Source organism: Stegostoma tigrinum, chromosome 35 (assembly GCF_030684315.1).
Source record: "Stegostoma tigrinum isolate sSteTig4 chromosome 35, sSteTig4.hap1, whole genome shotgun sequence".
Classification (NCBI taxonomy): Eukaryota; Metazoa; Chordata; class Chondrichthyes; order Orectolobiformes; family Stegostomatidae; genus Stegostoma; species Stegostoma tigrinum.
Genome location: NC_081388.1, coordinates 11792463 through 11818806, shown reverse-complemented (window position 1 = coordinate 11818806; position 26344 = coordinate 11792463). Strand labels below are relative to the sequence as shown.

Genomic DNA, 26344 nt, shown 5'->3' with positions numbered 1-26344 from the left:
GCAGAGTAGGTGGATTGGCCACGCTAAATTGTCCTTAGTTCCCAGGGATGTTTAGGTTTGGTGGGTTAGACATGGGAAATACAGGGGCAGGGGGAATAAGTTGGTGTGGGATGCTTGTTGGAGGGGCAGTGAGGACTTGTTGGGCCAAATGGCCTGTTCCCACACTGTAGAGATTCTTAAAAAAAAAAGTGGGCCAATCAGGGAGCCCTGGCTGACACATATAAGCAGGAGATTCGGAAGCTCTCCTCAGCCTAGGGATTGACTTTGAGCTGGCTAGTCAGTGCCCACATACTGTGCAGTGGAGACTTGGTGATGGGATACCGGTCTCTGTGCATTTACTGCACCACCTCTCTGACCTGAACTGTCACAGGCTTATGAGCACCAGGGGCTACAAAGTGCTTGGGTTCATTCACATATAAAGGCTCCCCATTTTAATGTATATCATATGTTAGAAGTAAGGACTGCAAATTGGCCTGACTGATAAATGCCTTCACCCACTAAATAAACTAACCTTGTGCAACTACACATCTCATAATTCTTGTCTTCTTGAATAAAGAGTAAAATTTCAATCAAAGTGGTAATTATATGAAAATAGCTTTAGAGGAAGGTTTTTGAGGAAGGGTCACCAGACATTAACTCTGGTTTCTCTTTCTCTCTCCACAGATGCTGCCAGACCCTTTGAGCTTTTCCAGGAAACTTCTGTTTTTGTTCCTGATTCCCAGCGTCCGCAGTTTTTCTTTTTATTTCAGTCTACAACTTTGTTTGCTGAAATACGTGGACAGATTACAAACTGTAGCCAGATAACCGATGCCTCTTGTACAGGACAGCAGCAAGGCTGAAACAAATGGGAGAAATGTTGAGAGGAACCTGCAACTCTTGACTAGATTTGCATCAGTGTATGAACAAAAGGGGCATACCTCTATTGATGATTGCCTGCTTGAATGACCCCATGGCTATAAGCATTGTTTTTTTTAAAATAAATCTTCTTTACTTACCTCTGCTTCGATTTTAAATGTACAAATTTTAAAAAGTATCAGACAGACAATGTCAAGGCAACCAACTTCGGACATTCAGGGGTGAGCTTTTACAGGTTTATTAAGCCATGAGGGGTATAGATATGGTGAATGGCACGTGTCTTTTCCCCCTAGGGTGGGGGATTTCAAGACACAGGGCACGTATTTTTAAGGTGAGAGGAGAAAGATTTACAGAAGACATTGGGACAATTTTTTTTTAAAAACACAGAGAGTGGTTTGTGCGTGGAATGAATTTCCAGAGGAAGAGGTAGATGCAGGTGCCGTTACAGCGTTTAAGGCATTTAGATACGTACTTAAATAGGAAATGTTGAGGAAGGGTCACCGGACCCGAAACGTTAACTCTGTTTTCTCCTTCACAGATGCTGCCAGACCTGCTGAGCTTTCCCAGCAACTTCTGTTTTTGTTCCTGATTTACAGCATCCGCAGTTTTTCCTTTCGGTTTTTATATGGGAAAGGTTTGGAGGGAAATGGGCCAAGTGCAGGCTGGTGGGATTAGTTTAGCTGGGGAATTATGGTCAGCTTGGGCTGGTTGGACCGAAGGGTCTGTGTCCATGATGTAGGTCTCTATGACAATCAAAACATAGTTGATGGAGAAAATTGTTGGACCATTCCTCTTGATTTTTCGGCCTTGGATGAGGGCCTCATTGTTGGAGTGGCACAGGGCTTTTACTGCACTTTAGCACTCGTGGTCATGTAGCTCCTCACTGAGAGTGCAATTGACTGGGAGCTATTTTACAGGCTTCACTTTAGCAATGGCTGGCAGATACACTGTCTTTAAAATGCCATTCGATGCCATTTCTCTGCACTTGAAGATGGTCGACCCTCATTCAGGGTGGCTCTGAGGTATTGGCAAACCCTCCTCAACCATTCCTCACTAGGCCAGCCATGTTAAACACCTGTCGGGGCAGCACAGTTTAGTCCAGGCCTCCTCCCCTGCCCCACCCCACAGCAAACTGACATGAAAGACATCATCGTTAACGGCAGTTGCCAACTTCAGTCTAGAATGAGGAGATCAAAATTGTGCGTATTTAAAAATTGGAAAGGTACATTTGTCTCCATTTAAGATGAGGGCTAAACCTTTTACAAACCAGAGAGAGACAGAGGGGCTGATGGGTTTCCTGAAAAAAAACACACACACATTACAAAGATAATAAAATGTGAGGCTGGATGAACACAGCAGGCCACTCACACACACATTACAAATGTGAGGAACTTCCATTGTGTGAAGAGCTTTGAAGAATTTATTACAATGACAGCGATCACTTAGAAAATAAAAAGAGTAAAAATATATTTACACACATTTGTCTTATTTACAGCAACCACAATAAATACAGATTTGCACACAGACTCCAGGTATTTGCAAATAACTTAAAACTACTCAACAGGGAGGCAAATCGAAATTTTTTTTAAAAAAAGTGCACATATCATCAGACATGGCCCTCAATTCAGATTGGGATACATTTGCTGAGTGAACATCTTCTTCAGCTGTTCCACTTCTGCTGAGAGGGAAGCAAGCTGATTTTTAAGGGCACTGTTTTCAGATTTGTAGATGGAATCGTCTTTCAGAGTGCCTTTTGGATAGCCTGGAGTTCCCTGGGCATTGAGCTGAGTGGCATCTGACAAATATCTATAGTGCAGACCACTTCTGCTGTCATCTGGTGAGAGTCCAACATGGGTCCTCCAAGCTGGAGGTACCAAGCCAGTACCTGCTCCCTGGTCATCCAGAGGCATCAGCATGTTGGCGTAGCACACTTGCTGTTGCCCCCTGACCTGGCCAGCTGGTGGGTCAGAAGCCCTTCTGCCAACATTGCCCGATGCCGTCTGGAGGAGCTTGACTTTCACATCTACCTCGGCGCTGTCCTCCACGCCGGCTCCGATCTTGAAGCGCAGTTTGTGAGGCAGGCTTTTGACCGTCTCAGTCAGCTCGAAGGTCCTGGCTGGTTTCACGCCATCTGCGCCGAACACCCTGCTGGCGTCCACCTCAGCGTCGCTGGCGGATGAGAGCTGGGCTTCGAAGTGGTCCTCAGGGCTCGGCGAGAGCTTGTCCCGGTCGCTCAGTTGGTCATCGAAGAAGACGGGGCTCCCGGTGTTCGAGCTTCCTGGGGTGGAGATCCCGGAGTCTTCAGAGACGGCGCAGGGCTCCTGTTCTGCACTGAGCTCGGCTCCAAACTGCCTCCTTCTGCCCGGGAAACCCTTACTGTCCACAGGGTGCAACCCATAGGCACTGCCGGGTCTGGGTACAAGAGCTGGCTGGGCGCTGGCGATGCTGTGGAGGGGCTGGGCATGACTCTGGGCAGGTGGGACCTCGGAGGGGTCCTTCAGGAGGCCGAACCTAAACTTCAAGGCCAGGAGCTCGGCCTTCAGCCTGGCATTCTCCTCCAGCAGGGCGATGACTCTCTGCTCCAGGACGATGTCGTTGACCCTCCTCTTCTCGCGGGACCTCTTGGCCGCCTCGTTGTTCTTCCGCCGCTTGTCCCAGTAGTTGTGGTCCTTCTTCTCATCTGGGATGAACTCCCGCTTTCTCCGGCTCACCGAGCTGGCGCCCTTGTGCTTGATCTGCCGTGCTCCCAGCAGGGACCGGGCCAGGAGGCTGTTGGTGCTCAGCAATGACATGGCTTCATCCGCAAAGGTTGGGCACGGTGCCCGAGGAGACAGACTGTGACCCTGTGGCCCATCCATCTTCGGCAGTGCCAGTGCCTGGCAGCTCTCTGCTGCTGACATGTCCCTGGGGGGGAGGGGGGGGGGGTTGGGTCTTCGGACCTCCTGGCGTCCGGGGGGGGGGGGGGGTGGTGGTGCGGGGGGGTTACCTGTTTCAAAGACAAGAAATTGAGACACTGCGTCAACCACTGGATCTTCTCACGTTTGCTAGCCTTGGCACCAACATGCTGAAGACGGCATTGGGCATCGAGCAGAGGTCAGAGAGTGGGTGACCAAGACGGGTGGGTGTGGGGGTGGGGGCGCCGGTCGGTTTGACCATCCTGACGAATGGCTGGGTGTTCCAGCCTCTTTCAACTCAGAGACTAAAAAAATACAACGGCTGAAATGCTTCAGGAATCCTCAATGTGTTGACTCGAATGGGGAGCCACGCATGGGAACAAATCGAGGGGGTGGGATGGCGACACTGTCTGTAATCCCCTTCTGAACTCCAGACTGATTCAAGCTGTAGGATGGGGCAAGGAAAGTCCTGACGGCAGTCTCCACAAAGGGGCTTTCTCAGAGCTCAGCACAGCGATACCTTGGCCCTGTACTTGAGAAGGGATTATGGGGACTTGCTGCTATTTGGATACAAATAACCGAAGCATTCCTGATGGAGGGGATTCACACAGGGTGCCTCAAGTCGCTACAGGCTACTGAAGGGTCAGCACCTCTTCACCAATGGCCTGATGAGTGCAGCTTCTCTGTCAGTTTGAATGCATTGCCAGCATTTCTGCTGTCCTTACAAGTTAAGCCCATTGCAAGGAGAGTTAGGGCTGGCACTTAATAGCACAATGCCCCTTGACGCCATTCTGGTGGGGGGGGGGAGAGAGAAAACTGTTGGAAGTTGCAAATCATCATTAAATCTGACAGCAAATTGCTCCGGGAGATTTCAAAAACAAAGCGAATTCTTAGTCGTAATGTCAATCATTCAATGCTCTGGCCAATCTCTCTCTTTTTACTTGCTTTGAACTTTAACCCACCCACCCACTCACTCACTTGCCCTTCCTCAATGTCTCAGTAACAACTTACTCCGTCAGGCCTGCTGTTCACCAGTGTTGTTATCAACTTGCACTTCCAGTAAATGAAAACATTCATGCTGAAAGGCAGGAGGATAAAATAACCCCAGAAATCTTTGCAGTCCAGTGCGGCTACACGGCGATGCTAAAAATAGTCATTTTCCCGTCAACAGTATGTCGAAATCCTCCCCTGTGTGTGTGTGTGTGTGTGTGTGTGTTTGCGTCAGACACATTAGCTCCTCAAAAGTGTTACATGAACAACACTACGAGCAATTGCCCTCACTCAACAACGACTTTCTTCCACATGGCGCCGCTAGCGTAGGAAAACATCCCTAGGTGCCCCACAGGGACAAAATTTGACACACAGCCACATTAACAACCCGCGATGGCAGATGAGCAATAGTGTCGCCAAAGAAGTTGGTGGTTTTATTTTTGCTTCGAAAGAAAGGAGTGCCTTTAAGGAGCTGGGAGGCAGAGGGAAATGCTAAAGTTATTCTAGAGTCTAGTTACTAGACAACTGAAGGCACAGCGACCAATCGTGCAGTGATTAAATTCAGGAATTCTCAAGGGCTTGCAGGGCAGAGAGAGCTCAGAGTTTTATGAATCAGAGCCTCAGTCACTCTGTGGTTACTGGACCAAATCGACCAACTGTCAGCACGTTAAGGGGGAGGGTTGATTTTAAAAAAAGATGAAAGCAATATTGTAAATACACTAACTGAACCTAGTTCTAACGAAATGCAGATAAGTGATTATTAACCGGGGTGACGGGTCACATTACGGGAAAAAAAGTTGCACAATGCCCAGCTGTTTAATAAGTAACAAATGTGTTAGTGACTGGGAACACTTACATTCGATCTGAGAATGTGCAGGGGTACAGACTAACTCTGTCGGCTGGAGAGCTGGTAGCAAGCTACTTCGAAAGTGAAATTCATTTCTCAGGATTTCCCCACAGCAGAATTTCTCGGCTTCTCATGAACATACAGAGACACTCACCCTTTAAACAGGGAGCGGGGGGTGTTCATTTATGTGTGGGCAATGGAGATGGTGGGGGATTTGTTTACTTTGAACACAAATCAGTCGACATATAAACACACACACACACACACACACACACATAAAACCCCGCCTTCAGCTGCTCTCACTGAACTCAGTTCAAAACTGCTTTCACGCCCCATTCCGCTGCTTAATTCCAACATTTCCGAACGGAAGAGACCAGAACTCTGCAATTGAAATGCACCGTTCGTGAAATTAACACACATCTCCTTTTACTGCTCAGTGGCCCCTTTTCATTTCTGAAAAAAACAAAAATCTTACATCTTACTCACAGTGTCTGTGGAAAAAAAAACTCTTCTAGTACCGATAGGAGTTACTCCTTCCTCGAAAGCAAATGTGTTCCGTCAGCAGAAGGTGAGTTATCTAAACTGTTGCAATACATATATATGTTTTTTTTAAGAGCGTCGCCCAGCCCTCTTCAAAACTCCTCCCATCGCGCTGTTCAACTCTCTCCTCCCTCTCCCTCTCTCTCTCTCACAACTATTTCTGGAACTCACTCCTGCTGCTCTACATAGAGACACTTCGGTTATTTTCGACGCTTCACAAGCCTTTGACGCTGCTTGGCCTGCTGCGTTCCTCCAGCTCCATGCCTTGTTTTCTAAAAAAAAATCCCTATCTGGTTCGCCCATCGGAAATTGCTGGAGAAACTCAGCAGGTCTGTTGGGAGAGAGAAAACAGAGTTAATCTTTCAGGTCTTGTGACCTTTCTTCTGAAAGGTCCTTCAAGAAACAAATCTGGCCTATGTGTGACTCCAGACCTAAGGTCAAATGTGGTTGACCCTCTCTGGAGTAGCCTGAACAAGATACGCAGTTTAGGGCCAACTCGCGATGGGCATCACAATTCTTAAGAACTGCCCACATCCCAAAAGATAAGGAGAAAGAAATCTTCCAAAGGCTTCCCCAATTGCTTTCCCATTTCCTTCCTACATCGGGGACTTGATCCCATTGATTAGTTAATCCCATCCAGACATTAGAGCACAGGGAATCAAAGGATAACTGGGGTTTTGGAAGGATAGTGGAGGTGGGGCCACAATTTGATCCACCGCGACCTGGTGGAGCAGGCTTGAGGGGCCGAATGGCCAGCCCCCGTTCCTAATTAATTTGCATGGTTTGCCTCCAGCGAGCATCGCCGGACAGCTATCCTCAACTTTGCTGCCCCTGCAAAGTGTAGCCCAGAGACGCTGAGGCGAATTGGCAGGTTGGCAAGCCCACCGAGGTGGCGTCTCAGCTTTAGACACTCTGTGAAAACTGGAGGACTAACAAAATCACATGAGTGAGGAGATTTCTCTTGTCCATGTATAACTCCTTTTCTCTTCTGTGTAGCTGTAAATGATTCTGGTGCACAATTGGATAAGATGAAGTCAGAAATGTTTAAAAGCCCTGACCAATTATGGGTGGCTCAGTGGTTAACACTGCTGCCTCACAGCGCCAGGGGTTCGATTCCAGCCTCAGGTGACTGCCTGTGTGGAGTTTCCCTATTCTCCCTGTGTCTGCATGGGCTTCCTCCCACAGCCCAAAGATGTGCAGCTTGGATTGGCCATGCTAGAATTGTCCAGGGATGTGCAGGTTAAGGTGGATTGGCCATGATAAATTTCCTCATAGTGTCCAGGGATCTGCAGGTTAGGGTGGATTGGCCATGATAAATTTCCTCATAGTGTCCAGGGATCTGCAGACTAGGTGGGTAAGCCATGGGAAATGCAGGGATAGGGTGGAATGCTCTTTGGAGGGCTTTACATAATGGGCTGAGTGGCCTTTTTCTGCACTGTAAGGATTCTATGAACTTCATGCCTGCTGAATGAGATCCCTTGCCCCAATGCAGGGGTTCACCAATCTTGTGCTTAAAGTTATCGTGGGGGGAGGAGGGGTGCGTTGTTAAAGCCAGGCAGAGGAAGAAACCTCATCTCTTGTACCTGACATTTAATGGTTCAAGTACCTGTTCATATTTGAGCGCCTCTAGGCTGACACTTCAGGGCAATTCTGGATGTGTACTGTTAAACCAAAGCCCTCTCTCATCACTCTCATGCTGACGAACACTACTCTGTGAAAAACCAGAGGCTGTTGTCTCTGGTGCTCAGACTAATAGTTATCTCTGACCTGTCACTACCTCATTGCCTACGTGTGAGAACTGACAGCCACACTTTGTTTCATGCTGTGACAGCACAATTACAATAACAACACCCAGAAGGGACTGGCTGAGTTGATCAATGTCTTGAGGTTGTGGAAAATGTAGAAAAGGATGTTTTCCCTCATAGGGTCAAGGCCTGAAATTTTAAAAATCTCATCATCAACTTCACTGAGTTGTAACTCAGAGTTCCTAGCTCTGTGACCTCCTTCAGTCCTACAACTTTCAGAGATACAGGCTGTCCTGAAATCCTGGCCTTCTGACCCACATGGTTGAGTTGGACCGAAGGGTCTGTTTCCATGCTGTATATCTCTATGACTCTAATTACTTCATCATCCTTGGCCATGTTTTCAGCTGCTTGGTGCTGACACTTGAGGAAACATCCTTTAGCATATCCATCTCTGGGTTAATGCAACTGCTCTGAGCCTAAACCTTGTGGTAAAGGGAGCCATGTTTTCAAGGCCTTACATTTTGCACTCTTCAGGATAAAGGCAAGAGAACCAAACTACAAATGATCACAGCAACGTGTACTTCAGGAGAAAGTGGTGCCAAATGGGGAGGCACGGTGGCTCAGTGGTTAGCACTGCTGCCTCACAGTGCCAGGGACCCAGGTTCAATCCCAACCTTGGGCGACCGTCTGTGTGGAGTTTGCACATTCTCCCCATGTCTGCGTGGGTTTCCTCCGGGTGCTCCGGTTTCCTCCCACAGTCCAAAGATGTACGGGGTAGTGTGGATTGGCTGTGCTAAATTACCCATAGTGTTCAGGGGTGTGTGGAAGAGGTGGGTTAGAGGAAGATGAGTCTGGATAGGATGCTCTGAGGGTCGGTGTGGACTTGTTGAGCGAAAGGCCCTGTTTCCACACTGTAGGGGTTCTATGATCTAGTTGGCAAATTGAGTCTGATCAGCTGTGGCATTACCATGGGGATAAAAAGGATTTGGCTCCTGGTTATTCACAAAGGTTTTCTATTTAAAATCAGACAGCATGGTAACAGACCCTTCAGTCTGACCAGTCGATGCTGACCATAATCCCAAAGCAAGCTAGTCCAGGTTACAGGAGCTTGCCCGTAATTGTATGTCATTTCTGGTGAGTGCAAATATGCTGCATTGGAATTTAAAGGTAATGAACCTAACAATATCTCCTCAAACATGACACAAAGGCGAGTCCTGAAGAACAGTCGGACTTGGTAACTTGTCTCTGCACTGATCCTCGCACTTGGGCTCACTTACTCAGGCTTTGGGTATAGTTCTTTGCTCCTGTTGAGCTGATCCTGGGGGCACAGTGCCAACATGTGAAGAGATGCCATGAGGTGCCACGCTGCTACTCTGCACACAAAGTCTTGGACACAGTAGTTCCCTGAGTGAGAATGAATCACTTATTCTAAATATAATCCATTGACATACTCAGCTAAATATATTCTCAATAAAAAGGCTACTTCCATTTTTACAGCCATTTTTACAACCCCAGAGAAAATAAGATTATCACCTTTGTTCACAAGCTGCATATAATGAAAGCCTGAAACTTGACTTTGGGACCTGCTGTCTTAATCCAAACTGACATCAACCAAATATTGACGAGAGGAAATGCTATCAATCAGATTTCTAAATCAGCACCAAGTTTAAAATAAAAAGCTGAGGTCCATTTCTAGGATAGAATCGAACACACGGAGGTGACCTTAAACTTCTATTGAACCCCGGTTTCGACTGCACTGTCCTGACACTGGAAGGCAGGCGGTCAGAGAGAAAAAAAACATTTATAAGAATTATAATAGAACGGATATAGTTACCAGGAAATGTCAGCGCCGAATGGGGCTCTTTTCCCTGGAAAAAGAGATGTCAGTGGGGGTGACCTGCAAACATCTTAGGGTTAGGAAATGACTTGAAGGAGTAGATTTCGAACACGTATCTCTTGTTTATGGGACGTGGTTAGAAAGAGAGAAGATGGATGTGAAGCCACCCTGAGAAATCCCATAGGGTATTCTGTTGTCTTTATCTCGTCAGTGGGTGGACTTCACTGTTTCAGGGGTGCTTGGGGTAAACCAGACGAGCATGAACACGAACAGGAGGTGCTGGAAAAGCTCAGCAGGGTCTGGCAGCATCTGTGAAGAAGAAGAATCAGAGTTAACGTTTCGGGTCCAGTGAGCCTTCCTGAGAAAACACCAGAACGGAACAGTTCAGCTTCATGGCCAGTTTCTGTACATTACGTTGAAGAGTGACCCTGACTCGAAACGTTAGCTTGCTGTCCCTCTGTGGACATTGTCTCACCCACTGTGGTCTGCAGCACTTTCTATCTTCAGTACAGATTCCAGCAACTGTAGCAATTTGCTCCTGACGTACATTTAGACCTCATTCTATCCATTCAAAAATACCCAGCGTAAATCCTGCCTCATTTACAATGAACCCTGTCTCTGGGCCATTCCCTGTGTTTATTTCAATCTCTCGTTGTCTATCTCTGTACCTCTCTCTATCTTACTTTTCTTCTCCCATTTACTTTCCTGTGGTGTCTCGGTTGACTGCTCTCTCATTTCCAGTCTCGTTTATTTCCGCCGATTCACTCTCACCTCATCTTCACTTCCTTTTTTTGTTGGACTCTCTCTCTTTCTCTCTCATATACACTGTATCTCCTTCACTTTCAAACTACGTCATGGCCCCAACTGTTACCGACTGGTTGAAATTGCTGGGAAAGCTCAGCAGGCCTGCGGGAAGAATCAACGTTTCCGACCCTTCCTCAGAACTGACCCGAAATGTTCGCTCTGATCTCTCTCCCATGGACGCTACCAGAGCAGCTCAGCTTTCCCAGCAATTTCTGTTTTTTGTTTGTGATTTACAACATCTGCAGTTCTTTCGGTTTTTGTTGAGTTAAACTCTTGACTTGTTGTACAGGGGGGGAAATGGTCCGGCCGTCAGTGTAACAGGCTGCGAGATGAAAGGCTGGGGGAGCGCTGAGAGACATCAGTCCTTGATTTCAAACCAGTTGTACTCTTCGTGATATTTATTGCCAAAATCCATCTTGTTGTGCAGCACACACAGTGAACTAACCTGAGGCAAGAGTAATTCATTTTTAAGGCATTTTTGAAATGCTGACCAAATCCGCTTGGAAAACATCCCTGAAAGGGTCCCACTCTAATGACAGAAGCTGAACACAAAAATAGATCTGCTACAGGTGAATCGCCTCCCCATCCTGACAGTTGTGGACAATACTGACTAAACCGGAGTGGAATTTCTGTTGCTCATTGCGTTTTCACACAATAAGAGACTTACCCCCGGATCAACGCTTATACACCTCCTGTTCCTCCCTGCTCCAGCTGCATTTAAAGATAACCTTGGATGGTCTCTGTTTGTAATAATCCGTGTGCTCCCTTCGCTCACTCTCAGTAGCTGCCTTTGTCAGCTCTTCCCCACCCCCCCCCCCCCCCCCCCCCCCCAGCAGCAGCTACAGACAGTACGCCGAGTTTCGGCTGGGGGGGGGGGTGGAGGCTGAAATGTGTGACGGAGTGTGTGTGTGTAGGGTGGGGGAGAATCTGTCACTCTAGCCATCATTCCTTCATCCCTGGACCCGAAAGCAGGATGCACCGTAACCTTGGCAACTGCATCCCCTTGGCAACAGACAGGTGCGCGAGCGACCCCTGTATGTATGTGTGTGTGTGTGTATCAACCCCCGGATCGCCATGGCAACTCCTGATGTCAGAGGAGCCAGAAATAGCCGAGACAATTTTGCTAAACGTTGGTCCGCTGTCAGTAAGCCTGACCTAAATAGGTCTGATTGTCAGCAATGGCAGGTCTGAGTTGTCGTTCCTTAACCCTCTCGCCAAACTCGTCCCGAGTGACCCACACGTGTAGCAATCAGAAACGCATTTGATTTATACCAAGCAAATTGTTTTATATGTATATATTGCCAATTGTCACAGTGAACCAGCCTCAGAACTGATGGAGCCTACGTGAATGCGTCTAACTGGGACAACCGCAGCTATAATTAGGGTCTGTTGGATCTAAATCTGACACAATGCATACTTATTCTGAATCCTGTCATGTTTAGATCTCTCATTCTGGATCCCAGACCAGCTCAGGTCACAACTACGTTGCAGGCAATACTCTCGCCATCAAGTCTGAGCCAAGGGATAGCTCAATTTTTAAATCCCCACCTCATTTTTACATCCCTTCCTCGCCCTTCTTCCAGCCCTGTGTCCCTCTGAAATCTCTCTGTCCCTCTAAGCCAGGTTTCTCACCTGTTTTCAGACAACACCACCCTCCCCCGTCCCACCACAACACCCACCCCTCCCCGCCCACCTCTGCTTTCAGCTGCTTGGACCCTGCTTTCTGACATTCGCTCCATACCCCACAATATCTCCCTCAGCCTTAAAGGTGCTCCCTATTATCTACCTCCTTCAGTCTCCTCTTTAATATCTGGTTCACCGCTGCCAAAATTTGGCTCCAGTAGCTCCCTGGCGAAGGTGCCTTGGGATTGTCCTATGACATGAAAGGCGCTCTATGAATTCAGGCTGCTGCAGTTGTTGTTGTAAGGCTGTTGCCCCCATCGCCCACGGGTCTCTGCAGATAAAGACACTGCCTTGATATTGCTACTCACTGCAATCCACTCCCTTCCGCACCCCCCCCCCACTCAGTTTACCCCCTCGGTCCTCCTGCTCCCTTCCCGCCTCATGTCTCCACCCCTCCCAGGTCAACTCTGGAAACTTCTGCCAGAGCTTCTGTGTCTGGCAATCATGGTAACACCCCCACCATCCCTGGCTCTACCCCTCCCAACACCGTCATCGCCCCCCCCCCCCCCCCCCCCCCACCAACCTCCATGGGTCCTCACAAAGGAAACTTGTCTTAGAATTATATGAAGTAAAGACAAAGCTCATCTGCTCCACACTGGTGTTCGTCCACCTCATGGCCCACCCTATTCTATCTAACAGCCCCCACCCTCTGTCATAATGGACTGCAACGAATCCTCATTTCTCATTTCTGAGGATAAAGAATCAGAGAAACAGGGTTTCTTCATGTTTCTTGTTATTCGAACATTGTGTCAGAACACAAGGCTATATGCACTTCCTTATTCTCAGAACAGGGCATCATTTCATTTCATTAGGCAACACTCATTTTTTCACAATGTTTTGCAAGAGCTGTGTTTCTGCTCTGCTGAGTGGTACATAAGGCTGTCCACTCGAGTGGATGCATGAAACTGGGAGGGGGAGCTGGCACAGCAGTTGGTGAGATTTTGATTCTTATCGCTATTAGTCCATGGGATATGTTCATCACTGGCTAGATCAATACACATTGCCCAGAGCCAATGAAAAGTTGGCTCCCAGTTCTGGGATTGTATGCAAATTAGGCCAGGCAAGGATGCTAGATCTCTTTTCCCTGAGGAATATTAATGAATCAGATGGGTTTTTAACGAGAATCAACAGTGGTTACATCATAGGGCTGGAATTTTCAATTCCAGATTTTTACTGAATTCAAATTTTGCCATGAATTCAGATTCAGATCCCCCATCCTGAGTGATCTCGATTCACTCATCCAAAGATATTCAAATTCAATGAATAAACCTGAACAGTTCAGCACCATTCACACGCAGGTACTCAAGCAGTCCATGTTCAAACGCAGCAAGATCTGGACTCTGTCCAGGCTTGGGCTGACAAAACACATAGGAGCAGGAGTAGGCCATTCGGCCCTTCAAGCCTGCACCACCAATATGATCATGGCTGATCACGCAGTCTCAGTATCCCCGCTCCTGCTTTCTCCCCATACCCCTTGATCCCTTTAGCCACAAGGGCCATGCCCAGCTCCCTCTCGGGTATATCTAATGAACTGGCCCCAACAGCATCCTGCTGGAGTGAATTCCACAGGTTTGCCACTCTCTGAGTGAAGAAATTCTTCCTCAGCTCAGTCCGGAATGGCTTATCCCTTATTCTTAGATTGTGACCCCTAGTTCTGGACTTCCCCAACACCAGGAGCATCCTTCCCACATTTAACCTCTCCAGTCCCATCAGGATTGGGGCGGCACGGTGGCTCAGTGGTTAGCACTGCAGCCTCACAGCGCCAGGGACCCGGGTTTGATTCCAGCCTCGGGCAACTGTCTGTGTGGAGTTTGTACATTCTCCCCGTGTCTGCGTGGGTTTCCTCCGGGTGCTCCGTTTTCCTCTCACAGTCCAAAGGTGTGCAGGTTACGGTAGATTGGCCATGCTAAATTGCCTGAAGTGTTCCGGGATGTACAGGCAAGTTGGGTTAGCCATGGGAAATGTCAGGTTACAGGGTATGGCAGCGAGTCAGTGTGGACCTGTTGGGCCAAATGGCCTGTTTCCACACTGTAGGGATTCTATGGCTTTACATGTTTCTATGAGATTGTCCCTCATTCTTCCCAATTCTGGTGAGAACAGGCCCAGTCAATCCCAATTAATAAATAACATTCATGGCACATAAATGCCAGGCAATGCCATCTCCAATAAGAGAGAATCTAACCACTACCCCTCAATATTCAATGATGTTACCGTCGCCAAATCCCTTACTATCAACTCCCTGAGATTCCCAATGACCAGCAAACCTGCCGTATATGGGTTGTTCCAAGCATAGCCAGCCCATTTTCATCCGTTTATACTCTCGTTAATACCTTTATCTCTCTCTTGGCTTACCATTAGCAACCTCTTCATTTACCTGTCCCTTTACTCTGTCTCTCTCTCTGGATGGGCCCCTTGTCCATATCCTCTGTTCTCTTCCCTCAGTTGTCCTTTCTGTCTATTTTCTCATCAACCTGTTCAGAGATGTTGTACCTGTGGAAGAAGTGGGACCAAACTGTACATTCTATGCTGTGTTTATGGCCCCATCTCATTATTGGTAGTAGAGGCGAAACTGTGAGAGAGTCTTAACAAGAAGAGGCATTTATCTTCCATAACAGGGCATGGTTTGTTGCACGTTTGCAATTGGGTAAGAATAATTCCCACTGTAAGGAGCCAGGTGTGTGTGTCTCCATCAGGACCTTGAGTTAAACTGCCTGATTTTCCACTCTAAAACACTTAACTCATCAGATTGAGTGGAGTCAATGCAACTTTAACATTAACTCTGTCAAAGCCATGATTTTAAACTTTAGGGAGGATGGTGATTGGTGTGGGGCACAGTAATGGGACTATGCCAACTTAGTTTACCCCATGTTGGAGGAAAGGGGAAGAGAAATGGTTACTTTGAGAGTTACTGAACAAAAGCCGTGTGAGTGGGCCTCTTCAGGTCTGGATCCTCAAAGTTTTTTGAGGATGTAACCAAAAGGATTGATGGGGGCAGAGTGATAGATGTTGTTTACTTGGACATTAGTAAAGCCCTTGACAAGGTTCTGCATGGTAGACTAATTAGTAAAGTTAGATCACATGGGATTCAGGGTGAGCTTGCCAATTTGATATAAAATTAGCTTTATGGTAGGAGACAGAGTGTGGGTGGAGGGTTGTTTCTCAGACTGGAGGTGTGTGACCAACAGTGCTTTATAGGGATTGGTACAGTGTCCACTTTTGTTTGTCATTTATTTGAATGATTTGGATGACAATATAGGAGACACGGTTAGTGAGTTTACAGATGGCACCAAAATTGGTGATATAATGGACCATGAAAAAGGTTATCTAAGATTACAAAGAGATCTTGATCAATTGGTTCAATGGCTGAGGAGTGGCAGATGGAGATGTTTAATTTGGATAAATGTGAGGTATTTCATTTTGGTAATGCAAACAAGGGCAGGACTTACTGTATTAATGGTAGGGACCTGGATGGTGTTGTAGAACAGAGAGACCTGGGGGTTCAGGTACATAATTCTTTAAAGTTTGCAGATGGACAAGGTGGTTAGGATACCTACCTTCACTGCGGAGTTGGGACGTCATGTCGAGGTTGTACAGGGTGTTGGTGAGGCTCCTTCTAGAGCACTGTGTCCAGTTCTGGTTGCCCTGTTATAAGAAGGGTGTTGTTAAACTGGAGAGGGTTCAGAAAAGATTTGCCAGGATGTTGCCAGGAATGAAGAGTTACAAGGAGAGGCTGGATAGGCTGGGACTTTTTCCACTGGAGTGCACGAGGTTGAGGGGTGACCTTACAGAGGTTTATAAAATCATGAGGGGCATAGATAAGGTGGATAGCAACAGTTTTTCCCCCAGGCTGGGGTAGTCCAAAACCAGCGGGCATATTCTTAAGGTGAGGAGAAAGATTCAAAAAGGACATGAGAGGCAACTTTTTTACACAGAGAGTGGTTCATGCGTGGTGTAAACTGCCAGAAGGACCATTGGATGTGGGTACAGTTACAACATTTAAAAGGCATTTGGGTCAGTACATGAACAGAAATGTTTGAAGGGAAATGGGCCAAGCACAGGCAGGTGGGACTGGTTTAGTTTGGGATTATGGTCAGCATGGGCTGGTTGGGCCGAAGGGTCTGTTTCCATGCTGTATGACTCCAAGACTCTACAATGCTTTGGAGCTTCTAAACAGGCAAGAACTTGAGTGCTCAGCTGCACAAGGGGCTGGCTACCGCCCTGGGAATTAACTCTCTTGGCGGTCGCTTGGTCTTTGTATTTTGTGAAGTGAAAGTTGAGAAAAGCTGTCAGTCGCACAGTGCTGGAGATCAGCAGCATCTCTTCTTTGATAATGCAACACTTCTATTCTTATCAAATTATGCAAATCCCTCTGCAACATATGTTTGAGTACTTCAGCCCAAATGTGGATTATAGATTTTCAACTTTTTTAACCTGGCGTGCCACATGACTGATCACTTTCTTCCATCTACTACCACATTGAGAGTTTAGACCTGGCTTCTGATGCAACAGAAATGGTGGTATAGAGTTCCTGTTACTGGAATGAGTAATCTAGAAATCGGGGCTTATACCCTGGCTACACGACTTGAAATCACACTATTGCACCATTTGATTAATTAATCAGGCGTTGATCTGTGGCAGTGATCATGATAACAGTTATGAAAACTCATCTGGTTCACTACAGGAATGGAAGTCCTCCATCCTTACAATGTCTGGCCTGGGTGTGACTCCAGACCGACTGATTAATATTAGATTAGATTAGATTAGATTCCCTACAGTGTGGAAACAGGCCCTTCAGCCCAACAAGTCCACACCGCCCCTTGAAGCATCCCACCCAGACCCATCCCCCTATAACCCACACACCCCTGAGCACTACAGGCAATTTAGCATGGCCAGTCCACCTAACCTGCACATCTTCGGACTGTGGGAGGAAACCGGAGCATCTGAAGAAAACCCACGCAGACACAGGGACAATGTGCAAACTCCACAGAGACAGTCGCCCGAGGCTGGAATCGAATCCGGGTCCCTGGCGCTGTGAGGCTGCAGTGCTAACCACTGAGCCACCGTGTGGATAACTCTTACCTGAAACCCAAAGATTTACAACCCTTAAAGCGAAAAGATTTCTCCACATTTCATGCCTAAACGATCTGCCCCTGTTGTTTACATTGTCTAATTAATAGGAACTATTCTACTTTATTACCCCCCCTCAGAACCCTGAATATTTCGATGTGATCATTCTTTTGACCTCCAGTGTGTGTAGGACCAATGTTCTCACTATCTTATCACAAGGCAACTCTGTGATCCCAGGAACCAGACTAGTGAACTTGCAAAGCCTTAAGTCTGGAGGCCAGATTGTACACAGTATTCTAAATGTGGTCTCACCACAGTCTGTACAACTGTAACAAGGGCTTTTAATCTCTTTGCAATAATGAACAACACTCCATTTACCTTACAAAGGAGAAAGACAAATAAACAGTGAATGCTGGAAATCAGAAATAAAAACTGAAATTGCTGGGAAAACTCAGCAAGTCTGGCAGCATCTGAGGAGAGAAATCAGGGTTAATGTGTTGGGTCTAGTGACTCTTCTTCAGAACAGATCACTCACCTTTCTAATTTTGCCATGTGCTAACTTTCTCTTCCTTGTGTCTGTTTGGATGTCAACATATAGCAATTTAAGGCCTTCTGCTTTTTCCTATATTATACCCCACGCACCATATTTCTGATTTATGTAACCTGTCTCCATTACTTCTGGACACCTCAATGACACAGGGGTCTCTGGTTTAAGGAGCAATAAAATCCTTAACAAAACAAAAACGACGCCAAGAATGTCAGAAATCTGGAATAAAAAGAGAGAAACCAACCTGTTGAGTTTTGAAGAAGAGTCACCCAGGCTGTGAAACTCTGTTTCTCCAGCCAGATCTGCCGAGTTTTTTCAGCAATTTCTCTTTGTAAGTTCTGCTCCTGCCTTGCCTGCTGCCGACAGTAGGAGTGGATGCAAGGCATCAGGGCCACATGACAATGGTTATTGGGGTAGGAGAGGTTGATGGCTGCTACATTCAGAGATGGGAGACCATGTGGAATTGGGGAAAGGCGAAGATGGATTCCCATAACAGTCTACCTTGTCAAAAATATGAATAGTCAAGAAAGTTTTTCTTTTTCTCTGCAATTCATTGGTGTTGGCGTCAGTGGCTAGCATGGTATATAATGCCCATCAGCACGGTGGTGGGATCGAGCCCAAATCCCCTTCAGTCTATGATTACTAGTCCAACTATATTACCACTGCACCATCACAGTCCTGATGACCGAATTACCCCTTCCCCCATACCCCTAGGACAACCGCGTTTCTGCAGGGTCGTGTAGATCAGGAACAAAAACAGAAGTTGCTGGAAAAGCTCAGCAGGTCTGGCAGCATCCGTGGAGGAGCAAACAGAGTTAACGTCTCGGGTCTGGTGACCCTTCCTCAGAACTGAGGTTCACCGGGTCACCAGACCCCGCAACGTTAACTCTGTTTTCTCCTCCACGGATGCTGCCAGACCTGCTGAGCTTTTCCAGCAACTCCTGTTTTTGTTCCTGATTTACAGCCTCCGCAGGTCTTCTGGTTTTTAATTTGCCGCGTAGATCAGACTGGGTAAGGATGGCACACTTTCCCTCCTTGGTGAGCATTCATGGGTGGGCAACCATCAATAATGGTCACCCAATCACTGTCAGAGATCCGGGTGATATTGTTGCCGTTGACTTCAAATTTTTGCCGCCTGCCATCTGAACCCACGCCCTCCGAACAGTACCTGAGTTAGCAGGGCCTGTGGCAACACCTCGCTCAGTTTGGACAGTTTTTAAGCCAACCTGTGCAGAACCATCGTGACACACTGGAGCAGGCGAGATTTGAACCAGGGCCACCACACCACAAGAGGCCAGCTTGAATCCAGTTTGGCTACCAGTTCTCCCATGTTTGAGGATGCTGGTGCAGTAGTGGTGTCGCTAGGGTCAGCAAGGCAGAACCCCAGGATAATGCTGCGAGGCATCAGGTTGGAATCCTACCAGAGCAAATGGTGAACTGTGAATTCAAATAATAATTTAAAAAACACTGACCTAACTGTGACGATGTTAAAAACAATTGATTGTCATCTTATTGAGGAAAGGAAATCAGTCATCCTGGCCAGCATGTGACTTCAGACCCACCGTTGACTCTTAGCTGCTCTCTGGGTAATTAGGGATGAGCAATAAATGTAACATGCACAGCCCATGACTGAATAGTGGGAAAATAGTTCCTTTACCTATTAAGGATTCCTTTCTCCGTACTCGAGGCTGCGATATTTGCCCATGACTGAAGAGTAACCAGCCTTCAGAGAAATTTATTGCACAGGAATCTCATGTGAGAAGGAGCCACAAACCAGCAGCACGGTGGCTCAGTGGTTCGCACTGCTGCGTCACAGCACCAGGGCCCTGGGTTTGATCCCAGCCTCGGGCGACTGTCTGTGTGGAGTTGCGTGCATAAAGCTTAGAGTGGCAAAGCAGGCCATTCAGCCCACTGAGTCCGCAATGGCCCTCAGAAGAGCATTCCACCCAGCCCCACCTCCCTACCCTATCCCTGTAAGCCTGCATTACCCTGGCTAACGCACCTAATCCGCACATCCCTGCTCCTATAAAGGAGAGTTTAGCACGGCCAATCCACCTGGCCACATTCTCCCCTCATCTGCATGGGTTTCCACTGGATAATCTGGTATGTCTCCCCCAGTCTAAGCATGTGTAGGCTGGGGGTGGACTGACCTTGGAACATGCAGAGATAAGGAGGTTTGGGTGGGATGCTCTTTGGAGGGTTGGTGTGGACCTGATGGGCTGAATGGCCTCGATCTGAAATGTGGGGGCTCTGCGACTCTAAAACCACTTGGCTGCACAGCAGCTATTGTAATATCAGGCCACAGCAACCCTGCTAGAGTCCGTGCTGAATGAGAAGTGATCGAGTCAACTACATCACAGCTAATAAAATGTGAGGCTGGATGAACACAGCAGGCCAAGCAGCATCTCAGGAGCACAAAAGCTGACGTTTCGGGCCTAGACCCTTCATCAGAGAGGGGGATGGGGTGAGGGAACTGGAATAAATAGGGAGAGAGGGGGAGGCGGACCGAAGATGGAGAGTAAAGAAGATAGGTGGAGAGAGTATAGGTGGGGAGGTAGGGAGGGGATAGGTCAGTCCGGGGAAGACGGACAGGTCAAGGAGGTGGGATGAGGTTAGTAGGTAGATGGGGGTGCAGCTTGGGATGGGAGGAAGGGATGGGTGAGAGGAAGAACAGGTTAGGGAGGCAGAGACAGGTTGGACTGGTTTTGGGATGCAGTGGGTGGGGGGGAAGAGCTGGGCTGGTTGTGTGGTGCAGTGGGGGGAGGGGACGAACTGGGCTGGTTTAGGGATGCAGTTGGGGAAGGGGAGATTTTGAAACTGGTGAAGTCCACATTGATACCATTAGGCTGCAGGGTTCCCAAGCGGAATATGAGTTGCTGTTCCTGCAACCTTCGGGTGGCATCATTGTGGCACTGCAGGAGGCCCATGATGGACATGTCATCTAGAGAATGGGAGGGGGAGTGGAAATGGTTTGCGACTGGGAGGTGCAGTTGTTTGTTGCGAACTGAGCGGAGGTGTTCTGCAAAGCGGTCTCCAAGCCTCCGCTTGGTTTCCCCAATGTAGAGGAAGCCACACCGGGTACAGTGGATGCAGTATACCACATTGGCAGATGTGCAGGTGAACCTCTGCTTAATATGGAATGTCATCTTGGGGCCTGGGATAGGGGTGAGGGAGGAGGTGTGGGGGCAAGTGTAGCATTTCCTGCGGTTGCAGGGGAAGGTGCCGGGTGTGGTGGGGTTGGAGGGCAGTGTGGAGCGAACAAGGGAGTCACGGAGAGAGTGGTCTCTCCGGAAAGCAGACAGGGGTGGGGATGGAAAAATGTCTTGGGTGGTGGGGTCGGATTGTAAATGGCGAAAGTGTCGGAGGATGATGCGTTGTATCCGGAGGTTGGTAGGGTGGTGTGTGAGAACGAGGGGGATCCTCTTAGGGCGGTTGTGGCGGGGGCGGGGTGTGAGGGATGTGTTGCGGGAAATACGGGAGACGCGGTCAAGGGCGTTCTCGACCACTGTGGGGGGAAAGTTGTGGTCCTTGAAGAACTTGGACATCTGGGATGTGCGGGAGTGGAATGTCTTATCGTGGGAGCAGATGTGGCGGAGGCGGAGGAATTGGGAATAGGGGATGGAATTTTTGCAGGAGGGTGGGTGGGAGGAGGTGTATTCTAGGTAGCTGTGGGAGTCGGTGGGCTTGAAATGGCCATCAGTTACAAACTGGTTGCCTGAAATGGAGACTGAGAGGTCCAGGAAGGTGAGGGATGTGCTGGAGATGGCATCACAGCTATGTCCTTACAAGACCTCACTGGGTCCAACTCATAATGTCCTCAGTTCACACTCAGATTGAAACTGCAGCTGCTGCTGGGTGAGATGTCTTTTTGCAGTACCAAAGCTAAACAGACAGCCCCTTCAGCTATTAATATCACATTTCTCATATCTGCGGAGCTACATCTGAAGGTTAACATCATAGGCTTGTTAAATATTAAAACATGGCTCTCAAGCATTCCCTGCCATTCACCAACAACAATAAGAACTCAGGTTTCTAAAGCACCTCTCAGATCTCACTTCCCTTGAGTGTTATTGAGAATCTAGAGCAAGAGTTTGCTGTTGAAAAATGCAAGAGAGTTGAGGAGAAATCTTTGTTTGCTCAGAACTTCCTTGGATGTTTCTTTTAAAAGCAGAGATAGATGGATAACACGAAATTGCTGGAGAAACTCAGCAGGCCTGCGTGCGTTTGTGGGAAGAATGCTGGGTTAATGTTCTGGTGACTCACCGTCCTTTCCTCAAGTGATTGAACGATGCCGAATGTCTTGAGAAGTACCAAAGCAGAATACTGTGAATAAAACAAATGCTGGAGAAACTGAACAGGACTGGCCAACTTCTGTGTGGAAATTAAAATGGGCTTAACGTTTCAAGCCCAGTACTGAATTTTCCTTAGAATACGGCAAATGCCGGGAATATGAATTATAAACTGAAAATACTGAAAATATTCAGCAGGGCAGACCACACACACACACACACACACACACACACGCACACACACACACACAGACACACACACACACACACACACACACACACACACACACACACATTCACATGCACAGACACACTGAAATGATCCAGGTTGCTGACCTTTCGTCAGAACTGGATCCATTCTGACAGGTTTTAAGCGAGAATAGGGTGGATGATGGAGCAAAACAAAAGAAAAGACATTGTTAAAGAAAGAAGAGATTAAACGACAAGAAGGAGTGTTAATACGAGACAAAAGGAGATGCTAATGAGACAATTAGAGAAAGGAATAGATGTGAACGGTAACAGCAGAATCATCAGCAAAAACTGCTGATCGAAAAGTTGCTTCTGATTGGAAAATAAAGTGCTGGAGAAACTCTGGGAGCATCTGTGGAGACAAAAACAGAGTTAATAATTTGAGACAAATGATTTGTCTTCTGAAATGAAGAAAAGTGGATGGTGTGGGGACAAGTGGATCAAAAGGGAAAGTCAGAAAGGTTAGAAGGGGAGACAGATTAAGGATCGAAGGTGTGATCAAAAGAAAGACAAACGGGGGATGGTAAAGGTTGTGAAAGAGAGTGCAGGAATGGCCCAGAATGTGGGTGTCAATGTCAGATTAAGGGTCAGATCAGAATGAACACAAACACGGGAAAAACAAAGTACAGACTCTGTACTCTGTACTGAATGGACTCTGTACTCTGTACTGAATGAAGGTGATCCCAAATGGAGGACAGAATTCATGCTCTGGGGTTGTTGAACTCAATGTTCAGTTTTCGAAGGCTGTAACGTGTTCTGATCTGAAGTCGCTAAACTCAATGCAGTCCGGAGGATTGAAAAATGCCAAAAAAGGGTTATGTCAATTGGCAAAAGTGAGAGGTCAAGGTGCAAAGGTATGGGGTGGGAGTTCCAGAGCTTAGTTCTGAGACAGATGGAGTAGAGTGAACAGGAGGGGAAATGCCAGGGAAGTGGAATTCTGAAGAGAGATTGAGGCACTGAAGGGATGACAGAAGCAGGAAAAAGTGAAGCCATGAGTGGGTCTAAAGCCAATGAAGAGATTTGGAAGTTGGAGATGTAGGTAGAATGGAAGGCGGTATCATGAGGAAGCCAGGCATCAGGGATGAATGGGAACCAGCGCGGAAGAAGGCAAAAGAAACTCACAAGTGCAGGAAGTTAGGAAGGATGGATGGCCAGCGTCAGGAAAATAATGCAGATGTCAAGGCTGGAAACAACAAAAAGGAGGTGAGGGTGCAGTCGAATGGAGGTATCAAGGCTGTAACGGGGCTCCTGATGGGGCAGCTGGGACATGAGGAAAATTACATTGAATATTTTTGGGCAAAACAGCTAACTAAAGGCTTGCAGAGCAGGGTTGAAGGGCCGATGGTCCATCGTTTGTGAATACATCAGGAGGGCTGAGTGGGACAAGACTGTGTGGGATATGGGGGCAGTTCTTCATCATTCCTCCCTACAACCGGGGTTCAAATCCAGCAAATACTCCCTGCCCAATCAGAGGAGTAATCTGTAAAGCAGGATCGGGTTCAGAAAATGTTAGAACAATGGAATGAAGGCTGTTGGACGGTCAGTTCTGAGGGAGTGCCGCACTGACTAAGGGTCAGTACTGAGGGAGTCCCGCACTGTCGGAGGGTCAGTACTGAAGGAGTGCCGCACTGTCGGAGGGTCAGTGCTGAGGGAGTGGGCACTGTTGGACGGTCAGTGCTGAGGGAGTGCCACACTGTCAGAGGGTCAGTGCTGAGGGAGTGCCGCACTGTCGGAGGGTCAGTGCTGAGGGAGCACGGTTCTGTCAGAGGGTCAGTGCTGAGGGAGTGCCGCACTGTCGGAGGGTCAGTGCTGAGGGAGCACGGTTCTGTCAGAGGGTCAGTGCTGAGGGAGTGAGCACTGTCGGAGGGTCAGTACTGAGGGAGTGCCGCACTGTCAGAGGGTCAGCGCTGAGGGAGTGGGCACTGTCGGAGGGTCAGTACTGTGGGAGTGCCGCACTGTTGGAGGGTCAGCGCTGAGGGAGTACCGCACTGTCAGAGGGTCAGCGCTGAGGGAGTGGACACTTTCGGACGGTCAGTGCTGAGGGAGTGGGCACTGTTGGACGGTCAGTGCTGAGGGAGTGCCACACTGTCAGAGGGTCAGTGCTGAGGGAGTGCCGCACTGTCGGAGGGTCAGTGCTGAGGGAGCACGGTTCTGTCAGAGGGTCAGTGCTGAGAGAGTGAGCACTGTCGGAGGGTCAGTACTGAGGGAGTGCCGCACTGTCAGAGGGTCAGCGCTGAGGGAGTGGGCACTGTCGGAGGGTCAGTACTGTGGGAGTGCCGCACTGTTGGAGGGTCAGTGCTGAGGGAGTACCGCACTGTCAGAGGGTCAGCGCTGAGGGAGTGGACACTTTCGGACGGTCAGTGCTGAGGGAGTGGGCACTGTCGGACGGTCAGTGCTGAGGGTGTGCCGCACTGTCAGAGGGTCAGTGCTGAGGGAGCGCCACACTGTCGGAGGGTCAGCACTGAGGGAGTACCGCACTCTCAGAGGGTCAGCGCTGACGGAGTGGGCACTGTCGGAGGGTCAGTGCTGAGGGAGCACGGCTCTGTCGGAGGGTCAGTGCTGAGGGAGTGCCGCACTGTCGGAGGGTCAGTGCTGAGGGAGTGCCGCACTGTCGGAGGGTCAGTGCTCAGGGAGTGCCACACTGTCGGAGGGTCAGTGCTGAGGGAGTGAGCACTGTCGGAGGGTCAGTGCTGAGGGAGTGAGCACTGTCGGAGGGTCAGCGCTGAGGGAGTGGACACTTTCAGACGGTCAGTGTTGAGGGAGCACGGCTCTGTCGGAGGGTCAGTGCTCAGGGAGTGCCGCACTGTCGGAGGGTCAGTGCTGAGGGAGCATGGCTCTGTCGGAGGGTCAGTGCTGAGAGAGTGAGCACTGTCGGAGTGTCAGTACTGTGGGAGTGCCACTCTATCAGAGGGTCAATGCTGAGGGAGCGCTGCTTTGTCGGAGTGTCAGTACTGTGGGAGTGCTGCACTGTTGGAGGGTCCGTGCTGAGCGAGCGGGCACTTGGGGAGGGTCAGTGCTGAGGGGGTGGGTACTGTCAGAGGATCAGCACTGAGGGAGCGCCGAACTTTCATAGGGTCAGTGCTGAGGGAGCACCGCTCTGTCGGAGGGTCAGTTCTGAGGGAGCAGGCACTGTGGGAGGTTCAGTGCTGAGGGAGCGGGCACTGTCGGACGGTCAGCACTGAGGGAGCGCCGAACATTCGTAGGGTCAGTGCTGAGGGAGTGCTGCACTGTCGAAGGGTCAGAGTGAGGGAGTTCCGCACTGTCAGAGGGTCAGTGCTGAGGGACCGCTGCCCTGTCAAAGGGTCAGCACTGAGGGAGTGGGCACTGTGGGAGGGTCAGTGCTGAGGGAGTGCCGCACTGTCGGAGGGTCAGTGCTGAGCCAGCGGGCATTGTGGGAGGGTCAGTGCTGAGGGAGCGCTGCCCTGTCAAAGGGTCAGCGCTGAGGGAGCAGGCACTGTGGGAGTGTCAGTGCTGAGGGAGCGGGTACTGTCGGAGGGTCAGTACTGAGGGAGCGCTGCACTTTCGTAGGGACAGTGCTCAGGGAGTGCTGCACTGACGAAGGGTCAGTGCTGAGGGGGTGCCGCACTGTCAGAGGGTCGGTGCTGAGGGAGCGCTGCCCTGTCAGATGGTCAGTGCTGAGGAAGTGCCGCACTGTCGGAGGGTCAGTGCTGAGGGAGCAGGCACTGTCAGAGAGTCAGCACTGAAGGAGCGCCGAACTTTCATAGGGTCAGTGCTGAGGGAGCACCTCTCTGTCGGAGGGTCAGTGCTGTGGGAGGGCCACTCTGTCGGACGGTCAATGCTGAGGGAGTGCAACATTGTCGGAGGTTCAATGCTGAGGGAGCACTGCTCTATTGGAGGGTCAGTACTGAGGGAGTGCTGCACTTTCATAGGGACAGTACTGAAGGAGTTCCGCACTATCGGAGGGTCAGTACTGTGGGAGTGGCACACTGTCGGAAGGTCAGTGCTGAGGGAGCACTGCTCTGTCGGAGGGTCAGTA

General features: G+C 48.9%; 2 protein-coding genes across 2 annotated transcripts in view; one reads left to right on the top strand and one right to left on the bottom strand.

Moving 5' to 3' along the window:
- Positions 1-2252: 2252 nt before the first annotated feature.
- On the bottom strand, positions 2253-3764 carry LOC125447578 (nuclear factor interleukin-3-regulated protein). Its single transcript, XM_048522094.2, has one exon. It carries the CDS (start codon positions 3753-3755, stop codon positions 2475-2477), a length of 1281 nt encoding a protein of 426 aa, XP_048378051.1. The 5' UTR covers positions 3756-3764; the 3' UTR covers positions 2253-2474.
- A 2146-nt stretch (positions 3765-5910) lies between these two features.
- LOC125447402 (podocan-like) overlaps positions 5911-26344 on the top strand; it is a 140689-nt gene continuing 120255 nt past the window's right edge. The window contains exon 1 of the mRNA XM_059639923.1: positions 5911-6154. The gene's annotated coding sequence lies outside the window, so the exon portion shown is untranslated. The remainder of the gene's footprint in view (positions 6155-26344) is intronic.